Source organism: Macrotis lagotis, chromosome 1 (genome assembly GCF_037893015.1).
Source record: "Macrotis lagotis isolate mMagLag1 chromosome 1, bilby.v1.9.chrom.fasta, whole genome shotgun sequence".
Classification (NCBI taxonomy): Eukaryota; Metazoa; Chordata; class Mammalia; order Peramelemorphia; family Peramelidae; genus Macrotis; species Macrotis lagotis.
In genome coordinates this window covers 585,884,992-585,908,345 of record NC_133658.1, presented here as the reverse complement: position 1 = coordinate 585,908,345, position 23,354 = coordinate 585,884,992, and the positions used below count along the sequence as shown (strand labels likewise).

At 34.5% G+C, this 23,354-nt stretch overlaps 1 protein-coding gene across 5 annotated transcripts in view; it reads right to left on the bottom strand.

Moving 5' to 3' along the window:
• The window catches only part of EPHB1 (EPH receptor B1), an 890,754-nt gene that overhangs the window by 164,378 nt on the left and 703,022 nt on the right, over positions 1–23,354 (bottom strand). For all 5 annotated transcript variants that reach the window (XM_074214828.1, XM_074214827.1, XM_074214825.1 and 2 more), the window contains one exon: positions 18,173–18,508. In XM_074214828.1, coding sequence (XP_074070929.1) covers positions 18,173–18,508 — 336 coding nt within the window. The remainder of the gene's footprint in view (positions 1–18,172; positions 18,509–23,354) is intronic.

Genomic DNA, 23,354 nt, shown 5'->3' with positions numbered 1-23,354 from the left:
TTACTGCTTAAAAAAATTAATAACCTCATTGTTTCTAAAACATTGAATTGTGTGCTTCCCTGAATTTTGCTAAGTATTATCTATCAGTCTGAAGACAGGCCTGTCCACTAGGAAATGAACTGATTTCTGCATCTCAGTCTTAACATAAATATTTAAATTGCAGCTATGTAATATTGTTTAATATTTAATTATTGGATTTACAGAATATCTTTAATTCCAAAGAGCTTAACATGTTACATTATAAAACTTCTTTTTATGTCCAAAGATTATCCCTTATACATACATAGCCTATATTTAACCAAGGAATAATGCAAATTAGGCAATATTTTCAAATGAGCTAGTACTTTGCACAGGTTTTTCTTTATTTCTATGGGGAAAAAATAGCATACTTATCTCAATTTCTATTTCCTTAGAACTTAGGATCATAGAGTGAAAGTAGAAATCAGAGGCAGAGGCGACCTAGTCTAAAGCTCTAATTTTACAGATAAAGGAGCCATAGCCCGGAGTGATTGTGACGGTTGCAAGGTCATACATACAGGTAGTTTTAGAGGCAGAATTTGAACTCAGCTCACCTGATTCTAGAGTCAGTTCTCTTATAAGCCATCTCCTATTTTTTAAATGAACAATTTAAATAGGATCACACCTATGGTGAGAAGTGACAGGTTACCAAAATAAATCTAACTGGAAAAAGAATGAATATGTTTTTGGTCACTGCTGATGTTAATGTATACTTTGCCATTTGAAAAATGAGTTAAATATGAATTTGTATGCAAATAAATATCAGATATAGGCTTCTTCCCTTTGGCAGGGTGGGGGAGAATCATCAAACCAAGGGGAAAAATATGCAAAATTAAATAGAATAGTAGGTATTTTATGGTGTCTTCTGTATTATCATTTTCTGGATTCTGGGCTTTTTTCCCTCATTCTAATTATTTACTTGTTTACATCAGTCAGTGATGGTATCTCCCTTTTCTGAGCCTCCCTTCTTTTCTTTATAATGGAAAAATTGATTATGTTACTGACCTCCAGAGGATGACATTAAAGCTGGGATACAAATCATGGAAATTTGGAAGTTCTTAGAAACAAAAGTTATTCCAAAATGTTCTATATGACAACTATGCTCTTAAAAATTCAACATTTCCTCTGGTCTACACTATGAAGGAAAATATTTTTTTTAAATAGTGGTGTCATTACTGAGTAATGGAGGAAAAAAAAGGGCCAAATTTTAAGACTCAAGAACTTCAGACTTGATATCTAGCTGGTTCTCAATTCATTGAATAATCCTTTTGTTGCACTTTATTTATTCTTGTTATTTTTTTAGAGATATACTTTAAGATGTATAAATGTACCTCTATTTTACCCTTATTTCTCCTTCATTTCAATCTTTCAAAAATATTGCCTCTTGCTTTCTCTGAGTGACAGTGAATACTGAAACTATCCCTGAGCCTCAAGCTGCATCTATTTGGAACAAAATAAAGCAAAATCTCTAGCTAAATTTGATTGACACTAACAAACCACTTGGATAATCTAAACCACAGCTGTTGTTGCAAAGATAGATGTTGGTCCACAACACTAGAGTGACTGGATGAATGAGTATTGGCCATGCCTTTTCTGTTTTTTATTCACAATCCATTTTTCAAAAAGTCACTTTGGAGAATCACATTGTCAGTTTTTAGGCAGCGTTTAAATGGATTCCTTTTTTCCCTCTTTCTGTATATCTTTTCTCTTGGCGAGTTCATTAGCTTTCATGGATTTAGTCATTAATTGATTTTTTTGTTTGTAGATGAATCCCAGATATATAGATGATACAGATTTGATCCCTCTCAAATTCTAGTTCTGTTCCACAGGAATCTTAAACTCAACATATCCAGACCAGAACAGAATCCACTCTCTTCTAGCTTTTCCTATTATTGTATAAGGTACCACCATTTTTCCAGTTACCCAAGTACACAATCACTGAGTTATCCTTAACTCCTCATTTGCCTTCATCTTTCACTTCCAAGTTTCTAAGTCTTGTCTCTTCCAACTCTACCATGTCTATCATATGAATCCTCTCTACTCATATATCCTTATCACTTTTCTCCTGGATCACTTCAATGACCTTCTCATTAGTCCCTTCACTCTAAAGCCTTCCTCCTCTTCATTCTGTCCTTCAGATAGCTGCCAAAGTGATTATCCTAAAGTACATGTCAAAAACATTCAGTGACTACTCATTAGCTTTAGGGTAAAATATAAACTACTTTATTTGGTATTTTAAAGTCTTTCACAATCTGATTTCAGGCTATATCTTTAGTCATAATATACATTTCTTCCCTCCACACATTCTACAATCTAGTCAAATGGATCTCTTGACATTCCCAGCTTGATACTGTATCTTTGTTTCTTTTTACCATGGCTTAAATGTCTTTCCTAATACTTTGAAATCTGATTCCAAGTACAACCATTTAAAATAAAATATTTTCTTACCCTCCTCCAGTTCCAAGTGTTATCCCAAGCATATTGATTTCATATTTGCTATGTTTTTATATTCGTCATCTTTCCCAAGGGCATTTATATTCCTAGAAGACAAGGACTCTTTCATTTTTGTCTTTGAATATAGCAATCACTTTATCTAGCAACTAGTAGGTACTTAATAAATTTTATTGATTGATTTCTGATGCAGTCAGAAAAAAAGATTAGACATTATCAATACCAGACAAAGTAAATGACCTCCAGGAAAGTAAGTCCACAACAATTTGATTGTAAATCAAATCTTTTCTTTTCTTCACCCCAATTTTTTGACATTTTTTTATTTAAAGTTTGAGTTCCAAATTCTATCTCTTTCTCACTCCCTCCCCTTAATCTTCCCTAACATGGGAAACAATTAGATATAGAATATACATGTGCAATTATGTAAATATGTAATAAATGTATATAAATGTCATAAATAAATCATCTTGTATAGGAATATTCAGATAAAAGAAAAAGATGAAAGAAAGGAATAAAAAAAAATAGCATGCTTCAATCCGAATTCAATAAATATCAGTTCTTTCTCTGGAGATGGATAATATGTTTCATTATTAGTCATTTTGGGATTATCTTGGATCATTGTATTGCTGAGTATAGCTAAGTCATTTAAATTTCTTTATCTAACAATAACACTGTTATTATGTTGAATGTTCTCCTGGTTCAGTTCACTTAACTGTGTGTCAATTCATTTAAGATTTTCCAGGTATTTCTGAAACTATCCTGCTTGTCACTTATTTTAAAACAGTAATATTCCATTGCAATCATATACCATGGCTTGTTTATCCATTCCCCAATTGATGGACATGCTTTGATTTCCAATTTTTAGCTACCACAGAAAGAGCTACCATAAATATTTTTATACAAATTTCTTCTTTATAGATGTGTTTGGGATATAGAACCAGTAGTAGTATTACTGGATCAAAAGGAATGCACAGTTTTATAAAGCTTTGGGCATAGTTCCAAATTAATCACCAGAATGGTTGGATCAGTTCACAACTCCACCATCAGTTCATTAGTTATCCAGTTTTTTCACACCCCCTGACACAGCCAACATTTTCCTTTTTTGCCATATTAGCCACCCTGATAGGTGATAATTGTTTTAATTTTTAATTTCTCTGATCAAAAGTGCTTTAGAGCATATTTCATATGATTATAGCTTTGATTTCTCTGAAAACTGCCTGTTCATATCATTTGGGGAATGATTTATATTTTTATTAATAAGACTCAGTTCACTATAAATGTGAGAAATGAGATCTTTATCAGAAATTCTAATAACAAAGTTTCCCCCCAGTTTTGGTTTCCTTATAATTTTGTTTTCAGTGGTTTAGTTTATACAAAATCTTTTTAAATTTTTCATAATAAAAATTACCTATTTTATATTTTATAATTTTCTCTAGAGCTTCTTTGGTCATAAATTCTTCCCTTATCTATAAATCTGAAAATCTATTCCATGATCTCTTAATTTTGTTATGGTATCATCCTTTATGTTTAAACCATATATTCACTTTGACCTTATTTTGGAATACAGTGTGAAATGTTGGTCTATATTCAGTTTCTGTCATACTGTTTTTCCAGTTTTTCCCAGCAATTTTTTTCAAATAATGGGTTTATGATATACTAGATTACTATGTATGTTTACTATAATGTAACTTGTGCCTAATCTATTTTATTAATGCAATACTTTATTTCTTAGCTAGCACAGATTCTTTTGAGAATTACCATTTTATATTCCATTTTAAGATCTGGTACAGCTAGACCACCATCTTTCACATTACTGATACCTAAATCAGGAAGAACCAAACCAGAGAAAGAAAATTATAGATCAATTTTTCTAATGAATATTGATATAGAAATTAATTCATTAATTCCTTTGATATCCTTAAACTTTTATTCTTCCAGATAAATTATAATATTACTTTTCCTAGCTCTATTCCTTTCTGATAGCTTGATTCACATGGCACTGAATAGATAGATACATTTAGATAGAATTGTCATTTTTATTATATTGACTCAGTCAGCCTATAAGCAATTAAAATTTTCTAATTGTTGGGGCATCTAGGTGGCACAATAGATAGAGCACCAGCCCTGGAGTCAGAAGTACCTGAGTTCAGATTTGACTTCAGACACTTAATAACTACCTAGCTGTATGGCCTTGGGCAAGCCACTTAACCCCATTTGCCTTGCAAAAAATAAAATTAAACGAAAATTTTCCGATTGTTTAGCTCTAACTTTATTTGTGTGAAAAATGTTTTATAGTTGTATTTAGTTTCTGGGTTTTTCTGGTCCTACATGTTTTATATTATTCACAGTTATTCTAATTGGAATTTCTCTTTCCATCTCTTGTTACTAGACTTTGTTGGTAATATAAAGAAATGATGATTTATGTGAGTTTATTTTATATCAAGAACTTTGTTAAAGTTGATGTTAATTTCAAGTAGTCTTTTAATTGATTTTCTAGTATTCCCTAAGTATATCATCATATCATCTGCAAAGAGAAAGTGCTTTGCTTCCTCATTACCTATTGTAATTCCTTTTATTTCTTTTTCTTCTCCTATTGCTCTAGTTAACATTTCTAGACCAATATTGAATAATAAGAGGTGATAATGCAACAGCTGTGATTTTACTAGAAAGGCTTCTAGTTTATCTCCATTGTAAATAATGCTAGCTGATGGATTTAGATAAATATTATTTTATTTTAAGGCAAGTTCAATTTATTCCTGTTTTCCAGTGTTTTTAATGGGGGGGGGTGTTGTATTTTGTCAAAGGTTTTTTTCAGCATCTATTGAATAGACAATTATATCTATTTTTGCTGGTTTTCTTGATATGGTAAATTATGTTGATAGTTTTTCTAATATTGAACCAGTCCTGTATCTCTAGTATAAATTCTAACTAGTCATAGTGTATCTTTTCATATGTTACTGTAATTTCTTTACTAGTATTTTATTCAAATTTCTATGTAAATATTCATCAGAAAAATTGATCTATAATTTTCTTTCTCTGCTTTGGTTCTTCCTGGTTTAGGTATCAGTAACATATTTGTGACATGAAAGTAATTTGGAAAACTCCTTCTTCATTTATTTTTCCAAATAGTTTTCATAGTATTGGGTTTGATTGTTCTGTAAATATATCATAGAATTCTCATATGAATCAATTTGGCTCTGGAGATTTTTTCTTAGAAAGTTCATTGAGGGTTTGTTGGATTTCTTGTTTAATTCATGTTCAATTGTTTCAATATTTAAGCTTTTATTTCTTCTTTAATCTGGGTAATTTATATTTTTTGTAAATATTCAACCATTTCATTTAGATCATCCAATTTTTTGGAATATAATTGAGCAAAATAGTTCCTAACAATTGTTTTAATTTCATCTTTGTTGACGATAAATTCATTCTTTCATTTTTGATACAAGTAATTTGATTTTCTTCTTTCCTTTTTTTTAAAAAATCAAATTAACCCAGTGATTTAACTATTTAATTGGGATTTTTTTCATAAAACAGCTTCTACTTTTATGGTTTTCTTCCTTTTAATTTTTATTGATCTCTCCTCTCACCTTTAGGATTTTAAATTTTGTGTTTAATTGGGATTTTTAATTTGTTCTTTTTTGACTTTTTTCAGTTGCATGTTCAATTCATTGATCTCCTTTTTCCTTGTTTTTATTAAGGTAAGCAATTTGACTTTATACTACATCATATAAATTTGGTGTTTTCTCAATATTGTCATTTTTTAATGAAATTATCAATTGTTTCTATGATTTGTTCCTTAATCCACTTGGTTTTTTTTAGGATTAAGTTATTTAAATTTACAATTCATTTTTAATTTCTCCATTGTCTCCATTATTGAATGCAATTTTTATTGTATTATGGTCTGAAAATACTGTTTACTATTTCTGCTTTTCTGCTTTTAATTGTGAGGTTTTTATTTCTTAATACATGTTCAGTTGTTGTGTAGATGTCATGTACAGCTGAGAAAAACATATATTCCTTTGTCTTCTCATTCAATTTTCTCCAGAGAGCTATCATATCTAACTTTTCCATAATTGCCCTCACCTCCTTAATTTCTTTCTAATTTAGTTTTTGGCTATATTTATCCACTTCTGAGGGGGAAGAATTGAAGTTTCCCACAAATATAGTTTTATTATTTATTTCCTCCAGTTATTCATTCAACATCTTCAAAAACTTAGAAATTATAACGTTTAGTGCATGTTTCATATTGATAAGACTTTATTGTCTATAATACCTTTCAGCAAGATATAGTTTCCTTCATTATCTCTTTTAATTATATCTATTTTTGGTTTTGCATTATCTGAGATCATGATTGCTACCTCTACTTCCTTTACTTCAGCTGAATCATAATAGATTCTGCTGTAGGCCCTTCCTTTACCCTGTGTGTATTTCTCTGCTTCAAAGTGTTTCCTGTAAACAACATATTGTATGATTTTGGTTTTTAATCCATTCTGCTATCTGCTTCTGTTTTATGGCTGACTTCATCTCATTGACATTTATAATTATGATAACTGTTTATTTCCCATTATGCTATTTTTTGCTTGTTTATTCCCCCTCCCCTTAACATTCACCCTTTACCTTCTCACAAGGATTTTCTTTTGATCACCACCAACCTCAATATCTCCCTTTTATCATTCCCCTTTCCCCCTTCTATTATCCCCATCCCTTTTTACTTTCTTATGTGGTAATCTAGATTTCTAATGTGAATGTTATTCCTTCTTTGAAACAATTTTGATGAAATTGTCCATCTTGCACCCCAATCTTGCCTTCCATTATAATAACTCTTTCAATCCTCTTTTATGAGGAATAATTTATCCCATTCAATATGCCCCCTCCTTCTTCCAGTGCAATTTTCTTTCTTGCACCTTTATTCCCATCAAAGTCACCTTATATCTACACCCTCAGTCTACACATAATCCTAATTTTTCTGATATTGTTAATAGTTACAAATATTATCTAACTATACAGAAAAATAAACAGTTTGACCTTATTTAATTTCTTGTTTTCTCTTTATTCTGTTTCCCTTGAGTCTTATATTCAGAGGTCAAAATTTTTCTTCAGCTCTGATTTTGTCATTGGAAATGCTTGAAAATCCTTTATTTTGTTAAGTTTTCATCCTCCTCCTCCACCCTGAGTTTATAGATTATAGGTTATAGGTTATAACACAATTTTGCTGGCTAGGTGATGATGATGTTTTTCTTTCATTCTCAAAGGAGACCAAGACATCAAGGAATGTGATGCCATGACAAAAACATGAATTTGAGTGAGGGGATACTATACTAAGTTACAAGGCTCACTTTCTCCTGCTATGTCATCTGGGTCCAGTAGTCAGATGTAAATCAGGAGATTGGATATAGCCTTAGATGTGAGGCAATTTCCCTAGGTCACAAAACTAGTAAATTCAAGTAGCTGAGGCAGGATTTAAACTCCTGTCCTCCTGACTCCAAAGACAGTGAACTATCCTCTGCACCATCTAGTTACCCTTGATGGGTAGGTGATTCTTGGTTGTAATAATAACTTTTTTGCTTTTCAGTATATAATATTTCAAACCCTCCAGTTCTTTAACATAGAAGTTGCCAATTTTGTGTAATCTTGTCTTTAGTTCTATATTTGAATTGGTTATTTTTTAGCTTTTTGCAATACTTTCCTTTTGAACTGTGAGCTCTGGAACTTGACTATGATGTTCCTAGGAGTTTTCCTTTGGGTTTCTATTTCTGGTGGTGATTGGTGGATTTTTTTCGAGTTCTGTTTTGCTCCCTGGTTCTAATATATCAGGGTACATTTCCACGATAATTTTTTAAAGATATTGTCCAAACCTTTTTTTTTAATTATTGCTTTTAGGTAGTCTAATAATTCTTATTCTATCTCTCTGGAATCTATTTTCTAGGTCAACTGTTTGTTACATTGATAAATTTTTCTTCCTTTTTTGAACTTTTTTTTATTTGCTTTATCATAGCCTGATATTTCATCGACTCATTAATCCTTGTTCATTTCTAATTTTTAAGGAATTATTTTCTTCAGTGAGTTTTTATACTTCCTTTTCCATTTGACCACTTCTAATTTTTAGGCATTTAGTTTCCTCAGCAAATCTATTGATTTTTTTTTCCATGATTCACTTGCAGTCCTCTCATTTCTTTTCTCAATTTTTCTTCTACTCCTCTAATTTTTTTAAGTCCTTTTTTAAGCTATTCCAGGAATTCTTTCTGGGCCTGAAACTAAATTACATTTTCTTTTGAGCTTTCACATGCAGCCATTTCCACATTATTGTTCTCTTCTGAGTTTATATCTTGATCCTCCCTGTCACCATAAAAATGTCTATAGTTAAGGTTTTTTCTATTGTTGCTATTATTATTATTGTTCACGTTTTTCTGCTTTTTTGTGACTTGGTCTTTTTATGTGAGAGTTTTACTCTGGTCCTGCAGTGTACTTAGCTAACTTTCAATCTATGGAAGGTAGAATTCCCTTCTGGCTTGTACTGTGGGAGTAGAATTTTCCTGTTGACCTTCCCTGGGTGTGGGGTTTAGCTGTTGTCCTTCCCCAGGAGTATGGTCTTGCTGCTGGGTGGCTATGGTAACAGAGTCTAGTGGCTAACCCTGGAAAAGGGATTTTGTTGCTGATTTGCCCCTGTTGCAAATTTACTGAAATATAATTGAGCAGGGTCTCTCTGCTAGTGAGTCCCAAGGGTAAGGTCTTGCTGTTGGTTAGCCTCCAGCAGAGCAGGCTTCACTATTGGTCAGTAATGTGTTCAAAACTTGTACTTGGGGGGTATCACTGGGGTGGGGCTTTGATGTGCTGCACAGACTGCTTTCTTGCCTGGAGAATTGCCAGATTGGAGGAGGCCAGGGACTCTGGTGGATTGTTCATGCATTGGAGTCTTACTGAAGGCCCCTTGCTATGAGTCTGGTTGCTGCTGCTGCTGCTCTTGAACTCACTCCTCTCCCAGCCCAGTGGGATAGACCTTTCTTTCCAAACTAGAACGTTGCTTCTCTGTTTCAGGGAGGCAGTTTTCCATTTGTTTGGAGATCAATTTGGGAGAGCTTCAGAGGGTTCTTTCCTCACCCTGCTGTCTTGGCAATGTAAGTCCTAACATCTTTCTTTGGGGAGTGGCTCATATTTCCTCCCCTTAGAAGATCCCTGTCTTATTTTTCTTGATGGTCCCCTGAAAACCATGACCCCAACCTTAAGATTCCATCCTTCTCCCAGGTCTTCTGTGCTACCTCCCCACATTCTGTATCATTTATAGAGTTGGGGTTTTTCAAGTGTACCATGGAGTTTAGGATTGTCCTTCTAGAGCACAGGTTCTTTCAGTATCACCAAGTCTGACTTGGGCAGTATGTCCTCTGAGTCCTCACCATCTCTAATTTAATTTGCTTCAATTGTCAGAACTTCTATTTATGGCTCCTTGAACAGTTAGCTCACATCTTTGAGTGATCTAGAAAATCTTTCTTATAGCTAATTTTAATGCATTAACCCAACAATAATAATAATCTCAATCATTCTGGTCCTAGAGTTGGAGAAGAATTATCTGTCATGTAAAATGCAAATTCATCTGAATAATTTGTTAACACCAACATAGCATTGCTTGTAAGTAATTGTAAGATTGTACAATACTAAAACATGAGGTAACCTACGTGGTACAAATCTTAAACTCAGTCATGAGTGACTTCAAGATGCAAAATGCCAAGGGCACCTAGATGGCATCATGGATAAAGCATTGACCTGAGAATCAAGAGGACCTGAGTTCAAATCCAACCTAGATCAAATTGAGTGACTCTGAGCAAGTCACTTAATCCTGATCCCCCCCACACCCAAATTAAAGACAAATAGTGGAGGTTTGAGGGAGAAGAAAAGAATAAATAATTATTGATTTCTATGGACTGTGCTAAGTGTTTTTATGAGTATTATCTCAAATAATCCTCATCACAACCCTGGATGATAGATACTTTTTAATGATCCTCATTTTACAATTGAGGAAAATGAGGAAAATAGAGGTTAAGTGACTTGTCCGGGGTCACATAACCAGTAAGTGTCTGAGGCCATATTTGAATTCAGTTCTTAACTTCATGGCCAACTGCCAATAAATCCTGCTCCCTAAATTCTTGTTGCCATAGAAATTTAGAGGGGGAAGGAATCTCAAAAATGATCTAACCCAGTAACCTCATTTTATATAGAGGAAACTGAGGCTAAGAGGGACATCAGCAAGGGCTAGAACTAGATCTTGAGGTTCCAATACCATACATGTTCTTTCCACTTTCTATACTGCTGAGAACAGCAGCAAAATGTGTCTGACATCAATAATGAAATGAGCTTCACTCCAAGCCAAAGACCCACAAGGCAGTCAAACTTCCAAAGCACTCTTGGATATGAGATCTAGCAATGTGACACATGCAGTCTGAGATTCAGCTCTGGGCACTCACACCAATGTTTCTTTCCAATGTCAGGGAAAAGCTGTCCATTGTTTGAACCATGCCACACAACAGATTGCAACTGTGGCAGCCAAGAGACCTCATTTAATCTCAGATGGGCCACATGGATTGGCTCAATTTGAGGAACTGCATTGCATGACCTAGGCCCTCTGTGATTTTCAGAGATTTAGAAGATAATAAAGAGCCTGTGACATCAGGTTGGGTCTTCCTATTACTGGAGTGGAAGATATAAAGGAACAATAATAATAAGTAAGCACTTTAAGATTCATATTTAATTTTACATATATTATTTCATGGGATCCTCCTATGGGAGGTACTATTATTTTTATGTTCATTTCACAGATTCCAAAATTGAAAATGACAAAGGTTAAGCAGTTTATCCAGAATCCCCCAGGAATTCTTGACCTCAAGTTTGGTGTTTTACCCACTATACATACTTGCTTCCCAAGAAAAAAAAAGTGACAGGCATTTTCTGTCAACTTTGCCACCCTACCAGGATGGGAGCTTTCAATTTACTGCTCCACTCACCAAACCTAGAACTTTTCAGTTCAAAGTGCACCTTCCTCTTCTATGAATGATGGTTCCCATGTATGATAAAAACTCATCAAGAACAGGGACTGCCTTTGTTTTTGTCTTTATATTCATGTTATTTAGTACAGTTAGCACAGTTGGCCTTGTCATGGTACCTTAGATCCAACCACTGTTTTCTTTTGTTCAATACAGTGAGTGGGATAATCAAAGAATAAAGATTTCCTTGTTCAGTGATTACAGCTATCTCTATAGTAGCAGAGCTTATCAGAAACCACTTTATAGTACCTTGAACAGTTATGAGCATATGGTTAATCTTTAGTACACACTTGTTTTACCTAACCATTAACTTAATCAATAATTTTTCTGTTGTTTGCCCCTTCATTTTATTCACCTTTGATCTATCTATATAACTATTTATTTTAAGAGCTATTAGAGTACCAATATTCTTCATTATACTGAAGAAAGAGAATAGCTGAGGTTAGGAGAGTGGTGACATGGAAAAAAGTACTAAGTGGAATCAAAGGACCTTAGTTCAAATGCTGGAGTTGTTATTAATTACCTGAATTAGCTTGGGACTTCTCTACTTCAGTTTCTTCATCTATAAAATATAAGAGTTTAGCTATCTCTAAGACCCTTTTCATTGCCAGTTCTATTGTACTATAATCCAATTTCATTCAACAAATAATTATTAAGATGTATTATATGCAAATCATTTTTCTTGGAACAAGAGATAGAATAGAGACATACTCTAAGAAGTTATCATTTAATGGTGGAAATATGTCCACATGTAATTAATACAACAGAGTACACACAACAGAGTATAAGATAAAAGCAAAGGAAAGAGTCATACAAACTGTTACTACTGACTCTTTAGACTACTAGTAATAGTTTGTATGACCCTTTCCTTTCACTTGCTCATTCACTCATTACAAACTGAACCATTACAAGCTGAATGGTAATAAATAACAGATCTGAAATCTCAATCCAGGTCCCTTGACTTAAATTCCAAAATTCATATCAGATATCAGTACCTAGAATATATAATCAAAGTCTCTCAAATTCTAGAACTTCTCTTATGGAAAAACAAAGTAGTGATTTTAAGGTATGGTCATGCAGTAAAACATCATAGCCCACTCATATGTATACCTGCTCATTTTTGGATCTGAGCCAAATGATTTATCTGAGGAAGCAGTCAATCATCCCTGCCCTTCAATCTCTTCGACTTGATACTCAGTCCAAACATTCAACAACCACATCTAACCTGAGGATATCAGTGGATACCACTGATCTGTCAATTACGTTTTGCAGAGGATAATGCTATAAAATTCAATGTAAATGAGGAGATTATAAATATATGTATACTATAAATATGTAGACATATGTTATATTATGACTAAATATATTATAATCATCCTCAACATATAGTGACTGCAAAACCTATTTATGAAACTCTTTATGGTTATAGCATATTCAACAGGAATTGCCTCATTTGGGTCTTCTCAACACTATGAGAGAAGGAAGTAAAAGTATTACTGTATTCATATTTTAGATGAAATAGAATCAGATAGGTAAAGGTAAACTGGAAATGTTTCATTTCATTAGTGATGTGGTTGAAATAACAATTTAGGGGCAGCTAGGGGACACAGTGGATAGAGCATCAGCCCTGAAGTCAGGAGTACATCAGTGCAAATCTGGTCTCAGACACTTAATAATTACCTAGCTGCGTGACCTTGGGAAAGCCACTTAACCCTATTGCCTTGCAAAAAAAAACTAAAAAAAAAAAGAAAAAAGAAAATGACAATTTAGAATACAGTTTATGGATTACACTGTATATGAAATAAATTATTTCACAAAGTAGAAAGCATAGCAAAGTAAAAAAGGCACTGTACTCTGAGTCAGAAAGGCCTGGGTTCAAGTCCTGTGTTGTACACTGTCACTTATTGACTGTGTGACCGAAGCAAGTTACTCAAACTCTTGGTGCCCTTAGGCAGCAGTCTGAAAAGAGACTCAAAATGCAAAGAAATTTCAGTCTGCAATGGTAGAGAAAGGTCTTCCCTAGGAGCTCACTAAACATTAAAATCATACTCCTTAATAACAGAAAAGAACTAAAAGAAAACAAAACATTTACTAAATAGGCAGTGAAATTAAGTAATGGGAAAATAGAATTGAGAAACTGTGAGATGTTAGCACAAGAATATTGAATTTGGAAAAGACCCCCTAATCCCAGGTTTGCAATTTAAAAAGTAGTGTGACCTTAGGACAATTCACTTTTCCTGCTTCTACTTCTACACCAAATTTCCTCATTTATAAAATGTTATTTAGACTAGATGATCTTCAAGATTCTTTCCTAAGTAACATGCCCAAATGAATTGAGTCAGCCTAGCACAAGAAATAGAATGCCTTGAGTTCAGTTTTGGCATTGAGGTTAACTATCTCTGTGATTATAATTCTCTGAGCTTTCATTTGCTCATTTTTATAATAATAATAATAATAATAATTGTGATTATTATTATAATAACCTACTTATATAGTAGTTTAAAACTCACATAGCACTTTATATGTTATCTCTTTTGATCCTCACCACAATCCTGGGAGGTAGAAGCTATAATTATGCCCATTTTACAAATGAGAAAACAAAAACTCTGAGAGATGCAATTATCAATCTAGTTAGCTTCCAAGGCACGATTAAACTCAAGATCTTTGGTTCCAAGTCCCACATACTATCCAATGAGCCACCTAGCTGATTAATGGATATTAAGAATCATGTTACTTGCCTCACAGTTATATTGTGAGAATCAAGTATGTTAAGGTCTGTAAAATGCTTTCTAAAGCTCCAAAGGCTACACAAATATAAGCTACCAGGGCTTCAACTCAAAGGATATAATGCCTCTTGTAAAGCATTTTGCAAATCTTAAATATATATGTGTGTGTGTGTGTGTGTGTGTGTGTGTGTGTGTGTGTGTATCAATTGTGAGTATTATTTATTTATTTATTTTCTATCTCAGTACACACAATAAATGATGAAGCCAGAACTCTGGGGAAATTAATTCAAATCCTATGTTTAACACTTTTTGTTTTTGTTACTTTGGGTAAATGGCTGAAACTCCCTGGATCTTAATTCTCTCAACTTCCAAATCAGGCAGCAGGTCTTGATTAGTCTCAGAGGTTCCTTCTAGCTCTCAAAACCTCTGAACTCTTCTATGTTTTTTGATTCCTACTTCAGAGAACACTTCACTTAATTATAAATCAGAATTAAATAATGATCAATTTCTGACAAAAACGGTGGATAAAACACATCTGTAATTATTTTTTATGTAGAAAGAGGGGTGAATGAGGTGTTCATGAGGATTAGCATCTCTGATGTGAAAACTTGTATAGCCCCTTTCAAAGGCTGCACATTCATTTTTGGTGTCCACCTGATTCACCCACCTCCCACCTGTAACTCCAAGAAGTTGTAGGAGGTTCAAAAACCACATCCCAGGAAACAATCTTGACTGATGAGTTAAATCAGACTGAAAGTAACTGATAGTCTCAAAGCCATCATTGTATTGGGGAGTGTCTGCCCCATGCATGTGAAGAATTTCCCCAGAGGAATAGGTATTTGAGAATGATATGTTTCAATGGCCAAGGAGGAGGCTGAAGTAGGTGCTGTGGAGCTCCTAGAACTTAGTCTGGCATTGAAGATACCTAGATCATCCACAGCATCCCAAGTCATCACCAGTCATCTTGATCTTTGTGCTGCCACTAGACTTCATTGACTCAGGAAAAAAGAGTCAGGCTGACAACTTTGTTTAACTCTGCCATACTCAAATCCAATTAATGGTCAAATCAAGATAGAACAAGTAATGTCTATGGTCCTCTTTGAAAATGAAGGTCAAATGACAACTGTAGAAAAATACTCGGAATCTTTTGTGAATTCCATTTACCTTTCTTCTGTGCCTCAAATCAACATCTCACATATGACAAATTGATGCAAATCTTTGTGTTCAGTCAACAAATAAGTATTTTCTGTTTTTGGTTGGGTTTATCCAAGTTTCAAGCTAAGCAATAGTGGTGTTTTCTTTAAGAGCAAACATCCCAATGCTAAAATGTCAGGATATCAAAGGAAACATGGCAAGGAAGGTAGAGAAGGACATGGAGAGGCTGAAAAAGCTACAGTTGTCTGGGAACAAAGGATAGTAGAAGTGGATGGAGAAGAAAGATTTTGATATATGTATCACTGCACAAGCAAATGATGAAGATTAAAAATAAATATTTGGAATACTCATGAATTTCCTCAGATTCAATGTGGAAGGAAGATGCATAGATAAGCAGATGGGCAGGTTTGGGAATAACAGGGAAAATGTGGAGGGAGGAGTAGGAATAAAAACTAATAGATCTAAGTGGCAGGTTTGTTAGCACATGGTTAAAAAGTTCGAAATGATGGCCAAGCACGAACATAACATGACAGTCTGACAGAATTCTTATTCCCAGAAGTCAGGACACTAAAATATTTAAGCCAGTTTTCTGCCTTAAACTCTCCAAGGGAAATACTGTTAACAAAGGCTGCCTGTGTTACATGTTCAATCATAATGCAGGAATTATCATTTCCTTTTATTTTCTCAAGATAGATTGTAAAGACCCTTGTTTCCATGGCACTGGAGGTTGTGGTCACCAACTGGATACTTCCACACTCCTACCTTTATTTTATTGTTCCACATGTATGCAGAAAACTGTGTGACTATACACACACACACACACATAAAATTTGCACATATGAACACACACATACTCTGTCCCAAAGCAGCCATCTGGCAGACAAAATTCTCCTATAACACCTCTTTTTCTTCTCCATCTTGACAATCAATTGCCAAGAATCATCTGCTATCAAAGATGTTTGGCATTTAAATAGGCAGAAAGAGACCTTGATGGGGGGGGGGTAAAGGGGAGCAAAAGAGAAAAGGAAAAAGGGGGAATGGGGGCAGGGAAGAAATAGAGGGAAGGAAAGGAAAAGTGTAGTAGGAAAGTAGGGAATGATATAGGAAAGAAAAGGGGAAAGATTAGGAATGGAAGAAAAGAGGGAAAGATGGAGGGAGGAAGAAATCTTTGTCCTTATGATATTTCCTCCACATTAGATCTCCCCCACCTCCACATTCTTCTCTATTGAAATCTACTTATGTTTCAAGAACTAATTCAAAACATCATCCTACAAGAAGGCCTTTCATGATTATTCCTCATTTCCTATCCTTTAAAACAAGTAGCTTTATAAACTACTCAGAGCTGAATCTCATGTGTCACAATGATAGTCGATCAATTAATCAAACTAGGTGGCACAGTAGAAAGACTTCCAGGCTTAGAGTCAGGAATACTCATCTTCCTGAGTTCAAATCTGATCTCAGAATACTTTCCAGCTGTGTGACCCTGGACAAGTCACTTAATCCTGTTTGTCTCTGTCTCCTCATCTGTAAAATGAGTTGGGGAAGGATATGGCAAATGACTTCAGTATCATTGCCAAGAAAACCCCAAGATGGGGTCACAAAGTGCTAGATACAACTGGACAACAATAATATGTCTCAGAGGTAGATTTCATAGCTTTATTGCCTCTTAGGTTTTTAAATTGATATAGACTTTAATTTACTATTGATAACATCAGTAAACCACCCTGACCTTGACTATAGTCTTCATTGTATACTTTCTTGTTTCATAGCTATTTCATCACCTGTCTTTATTAATATTTCCACCTAGACTACAAAGTCCTGGAGGAAAATGAATATATCTTACATAATGTTCTTCAATTATTTTTATCTTGAAAACATCCAGAACAGATTCATGTATACAGAAGTATACAATATATACTCCATTAACATTTTTGAATGGATGGATTCCAATGAACAAAAATATAGCTGGATTATGAGCAGAGAATGAAAGAAAAATGAAGACAAGTATCAGTATCAGTATTAGAAAGCAAAAGACATTTGGGGAAAAAAGCAGAAAAGGAAGATGTTCTATGATTTCATCTTAAAATGAAAATTAGGAGTAATCTAGTCTCATAATTTGAGTTCTCCAAGTACATGGCCAAATTCCTTACATTTAACATATGAAGAAAATGCTATATATTTATGATAGGCTTCCCTGGCAGCCATCTTTAGTTGTATTCTATTAAAGTAGGGTTTATGTACCAGTGCTTAGTGCCTCTCAAACATGCATGGACATGAACACAACATATTTCTTGATACATAGCAAATGCTTGTTAAGTCTTTCATTCATTCATTTATTCAACATATATATTCATTGAATTTCATAATATGCAAGGAATTATGCTAAATTCCTGACCCTGGATATTTTACTTACTTTTTTGTTTTGCCTCCTGACATCTTTTTTAAGTTTAAATTTAAATTTTTTTTTATTTTTATTTTCCCCTGACTACAGGGTTTTCCTGACTTTCAATCTTGGAAAATGAAATTCTCTCATTCTTTCATCTTGGAAATATAAATGAAATACAGGTATTATGTCTTCTGCACCATGAATGCATGCTTTTCTACCCTAGTGGAAATTGTGACATCACATTGTCATGTGATTATTCGTATGTTTCCAGATATGTGCAAGAAAAAAGTTTAATTTCAATGTTATTTTTGACTAGTCAGATGAACAAATCTATTATCCATACAGATAGAAAGATAGACAAAACAGAATAGCAAAGAGCCACACCATGTGGCTCTGGGACTTACCAGCTTGGTTTGTAGTGATGTTGACTGAGACATGCTGTGGGGGGAAAGGACTCTTCCCAGACACTCCATTGATTGCCTGGATGTCAAAGGTATAGGGGGTATGAGCCCAAAGGCTGCTGATGAAAACCCGACTCTCAGTCAGACCCAGTTGCCTGGGCACAAACTCCACATTGTCATCACAACGGGAACAACTTCGACGATCTGCCCGGCATTTTTTACAGACAATATTGTAGGTTACATCATCGCGCCCTCCTGTTTCTCTTGGTGGGTGCCACTCCAGAATAATAGATGTCTCATTGACGATTGAGATGACATTTCGAGGACCCGAAGGAACACCTGTGGGAGGAAAGAATTGCTCAATGATTATTCCTTTGGATAAACATGTTTCTTCAAGATTTCATAACTAGACTTTTTTGTATGATTGTATAGTTAATACACCTTTGTCTCTTCTATTCCTGACAAAAATCTCAAGTCTTCACTATACCTTCCCTATAGAGGTATAGGAAGTAGGGAGAGGCCACCCAGCCATTCTCAATTTCCATATTAAATAACAACCTGGGGCCCTTCTCCTCCTTGCACTCCTAAAACCTATGATGACCGATGCTAGCTCCCTATTAATTAAAACACAGTCAGGGTAGCTAGGTGGCATAGTGGATAGAGCACTAGTCTTGGAGTCAGGAGGATTGGAGTTCGAATGCAGCCTCAGATACTTGGTACTTAAGTCACTTAAACCTGATTGCCTCACATGCAGGGCCATGTCCAGTCATCCTGATTCATATCTGGACACTGTATCCAAATGCTCTAGAGGAGAAAGTGAGGCTGATGACTTAGTATGGCACTCCCTCAATTCAAAGCCAATTCATGTGCTTGTCATGGAATCACCCTGATATCATGGCCTTCTTTGAGAATAAAGGACAAAAATCATCAAAACATTATCCATATCTTAGCCATAAAATTGTAAAAGACATATGAACTGATCCATTTTGTCCCCTTAATAACATAAAATCCTGAAGTTAAGAACCAATTGTTTTTTTTCTGCTCCAAAGAATATGTATTACCATACAGGTACTTACTATAAATGATAAGAAATTATAACATTACTATAAATCAGTAGTTTTGATTTTGCTTTAGGACTATTTTACATTCTTTTTTTTTAGTTTTTGCAAGGCAATGGGATTAAGTGGCTTGCCCAAGGCCACACAGCTAGATAATTATTAAGTGTCTGAAGCTAGATTTGAACTCAGGTACTTCTGAGTCCAGGGTTGGTGCTCTATCTACTGTACCGCCGCCCCTATTTTACATTCTTAAAAATTATTGAGGATCCCAGAGAACTTTTATTTACATGGATTAAATTATCTATTTATATTTGCTGTAGAAATTAAAATGGACAAATTTAAAATATGTAATAATTCACTTAAATTAATATCAATAGCATGTTACCATAACATAGTTTTATAAAAACCAGCTATATTTTCAAAAACAAAAAAATGAGTGAAAGTAGTGAAATTATTTTATTTATTTTTGAAAATCTCTTTAATGTCTGGTTTAATAGAAGACAGCTGGATTTTCATATCTGTTTCCATATTCAATCTGTTGTGATATATTGTTTTGGTAGAAGTATATGAAGAAAATCTGTCCTCACATAGATGTGAAGCTGAAAAAAGGAAGATTATTTTAAAAGGCTCATAACATCTTAATAGTATTATGAAAATAATTTGGACCTTGAAGACCCTCTGAAAGGATGACAGAGACCTGTAAGATTCTATGGTCCACATTTTGAGAAATGATCTAGACACATACATTTTCATTGCTCTTATTGTGGTATGTGTGTTTTCCCTTTGATTCATCATATTTTCATTTTCTCAGAGCTATAAAGTGGCTTAAGATAGAATCATAGAGTTACAGATCCACAAAGAACTATAGAAATCATCTAACCATAGAACCAATTAATCCACATACATTTATTTCATGCCTACAATATACCAGACACTGATAACACAAAGACAACAAAAGAAATAGTCCTGCCTTCAAGAAGGTTTTACTCTATGACTGAGAGTTGGGGAGCAGGGGAGGTGGGGCAATATATATGTGTATACATGTATATGTATATAAGCATATATACAAAATTTAGGACTAGGCATAGGAATTAGAGTTATGATTTTACTGATAGGAAACTTAGAATAAGGAACTTCCTATTAAAGCAGGTTAGTCAGTATCTTCTTTGCAATTTATAGTCTGAGAGCTGCCTATATGCTGAGAATAAAATTCTATGCCCCATACCTTCTTATACTTTACCACCCTGACTCCTGCTTTTTGATTCAGTGACAGTGATGATTCTGTAATGCTCCATCTGGGCTCCAGACATTCTCTCTTGTTGAACCCTATGCTTAGAATGCTCTCCCCTTCTCTGTCCTGACTATTGACCTGCCTGGCTTCCTTTAAGGTCCAACCAAAATATCACCTTCTACAGAAGGTTCCCTTACCCCTTTTTAATTCTAGTATCTTCTCTTTGCTAATTATGTTCTATTTATCCTGAATGTAGCTTAGATTATAAGCTCCTTGAAGGCAGAAACTGTCTTTTGACTCTTTTTTACTTTCCCCATATTTAGCACATTGCCTGACAGATAGTAGGTGCTTGATAAATGTTTATAAATTGATTGCATAATTGATATAGTTAGTATATGTCAGATATAAGATCCTAACTAAGGTCATTTTGTCTCTAAAACCAGTTTTCTGTTCATTTTGCCATATTGTTGTACAAAATAAAATACAGATAATTTTTTTTAGAGAAATACATGGTTAGTGGGGGAGGGATGGTGGGGGTAGGAGGAGACAGAGAACAGGAAGTATCATGGGAAAATGCTGCTACAACAAAACTTTGAGAGAATCTAGGCATCCTAAGAAATGGGAGTGAAGACCTAAGGGACAGCATCTCCAGAGGCTCAAAGATTCAGTATTCAGAGTCACAAGTAAAGAGCAATTAAAAAAAAGGTCAGCATCATGGATTTTATAGAATGTTATAACTGAAAGGGGAACTGGAGATCATGTCTTTTTACTTTAAAATGTACAAACTAAGTCCCATAAAAGTGAGATGACTTAACTTAGGTCAACATAGATAGTGAATGACAGAGCTTACATCTACTGTCTCATCTATATCTTTGGCTTCAAGAAAAGAAGAGGGCTTGGTCTTCTTCCTCAAGGGAGTCATAGATCAACATCTCCCAAAACAGAAAAATAGCTAACACTCTCTTCTCTATTCTCTCTTAACCCTTCTGGCAAAATTATAAGAAAATTTGTTGTTCATATTCATAATAATGAAGATGATGATGATGATAACAATTATAACAACAACAATAGCAACTATAGTATTTATATAGGACTTTACACTTTACAAAGTGTTTATTTTATTTTATTAATTTTTTAATTGATTTTTTATTTCTATTGAATTTATTGAATTTTTCAATAATTATTTTCAATAAATATTATCTTCAATATTTATTAATGAAATATTTCATTTTACCTTCACAATTACTCTGAGAGTTCAGTGCTATTATCATCCCCATTTTTTAAATGAGGAAACTAGTGCAGATGGAGGTTGAATGACTTGCCTAGGATAATGCAACTAGGAGGTATCTAAAATTTGGATTTGAATTTCCAACTTGAAGCCCAATGTCTTATCCATAACAACACCAAGTGCCTATTATAGTCCCTTCTGTTTATGTCATGTGTCATGGTAACTCAATCCACTAATACCTCTTTGACTACCACCTCCTCTTGGATTGCAGTCAAGAAAGTTCAGGATCTTGAACCCCAAAACCTTGGAAATGGTAGTGTTTGCTAGGCTTCCAGTTCTTTTTCTAGCCTGGTACCCACATTCATCACTGAGGATCATTGTGAAAAGGGGATAATTTTCTTATAATCCCCAGCACTACCTGATGATCAGATGTTGCTGACAGAGAGGTAAGTCCAAGAGTCCTGGGAATGGCAACATGCCCCTTTCCCACCAGTCCTGCTTCTAGCCCAGTACCGTCAGGCATCATCCTGGGAAGCCACTCCTCTGAAGATGCAGCCTGGGACTGCTCCCAACATCCAGAAAAGAAAACTTTTGTCACTAAAATCCCTGGCACTGTCAAGTAATTCAACATTAGAACCTCAAGCAATTTTATCAGTGGAAATGACATTAAAGAAGAGGCATTGACATCTGCTTTGCTGCTGGATCCCCAAGAGGCAAGCAACCTTTCTCTTTGACTTACACCTGAAACTGTCTATGTATTTTCTCTATTGTTAGAAAATGAACTTTTTGTAGAATAGGAATCATCCTGCTTTTCTATTTGTATCCCAAGCACTTAGCACAATGCTAAGTACATACTTGCTTGACATTTTAAAAATATAATCATTTATTCATTCATTTATGTGAAATATCACCAGATTTATGAGGAAATTAGAGAGGGGGGGACAGTGCATTATATTTATCCATGCTTGCTTTCCTAGTGTCTGGCCAGGGTATAATACTTTAGCTATACACAGTTCAACTAGGTACTCATAAGAAGAAGGGAAAAGGGAAAAGTAAAAAGAAATAAGCATTTCCATCTAGTATATACCAGGCACTTTGCAAAGTCATTTACAAATATCTCCTTTGATCCTTACAACCCTGGGAGGTGCCTGCTATTACAATCTCCAGTATCTACAAGATCTATGATGTTAAACTAGAGTCCTGGAATTATTTACCAAATCTCACACAATTTGGTGCCTCTCAAAAACTGAGAGTGCAGGAGGGGGAAGAAATTCCTAGAGACAAAAGATGGTGCTCCCAAAACCCTTTATAATTGACCTCTATAGATCCAGAGGGAGTTCCAATGTTTGAGGAGTTCTTGGACAGAAGACTAAAAAGAAAGGATATAACAAGGCTATTTTATGAAAAGTCCCAGATTAATTTTTGAGAGAGTGCTATTAATGAAGAAATCATTGACTTGTGAGATAGGAATGATAGAATATATATTGAAATCTATTCCTCTGATGATAAGACATGGAATGGGTATGTTGGTCCTACCCCATAATAGATTTTGAACCCCCCAAGCTATTTTGTCCATATTTCCCAGCTAAGATGTGTAATAGAATTCATCTCTAATGATTTATCAGCAGGGCCTTCTCATCTAGAACCGACAGTAGCAAAATGAACTTC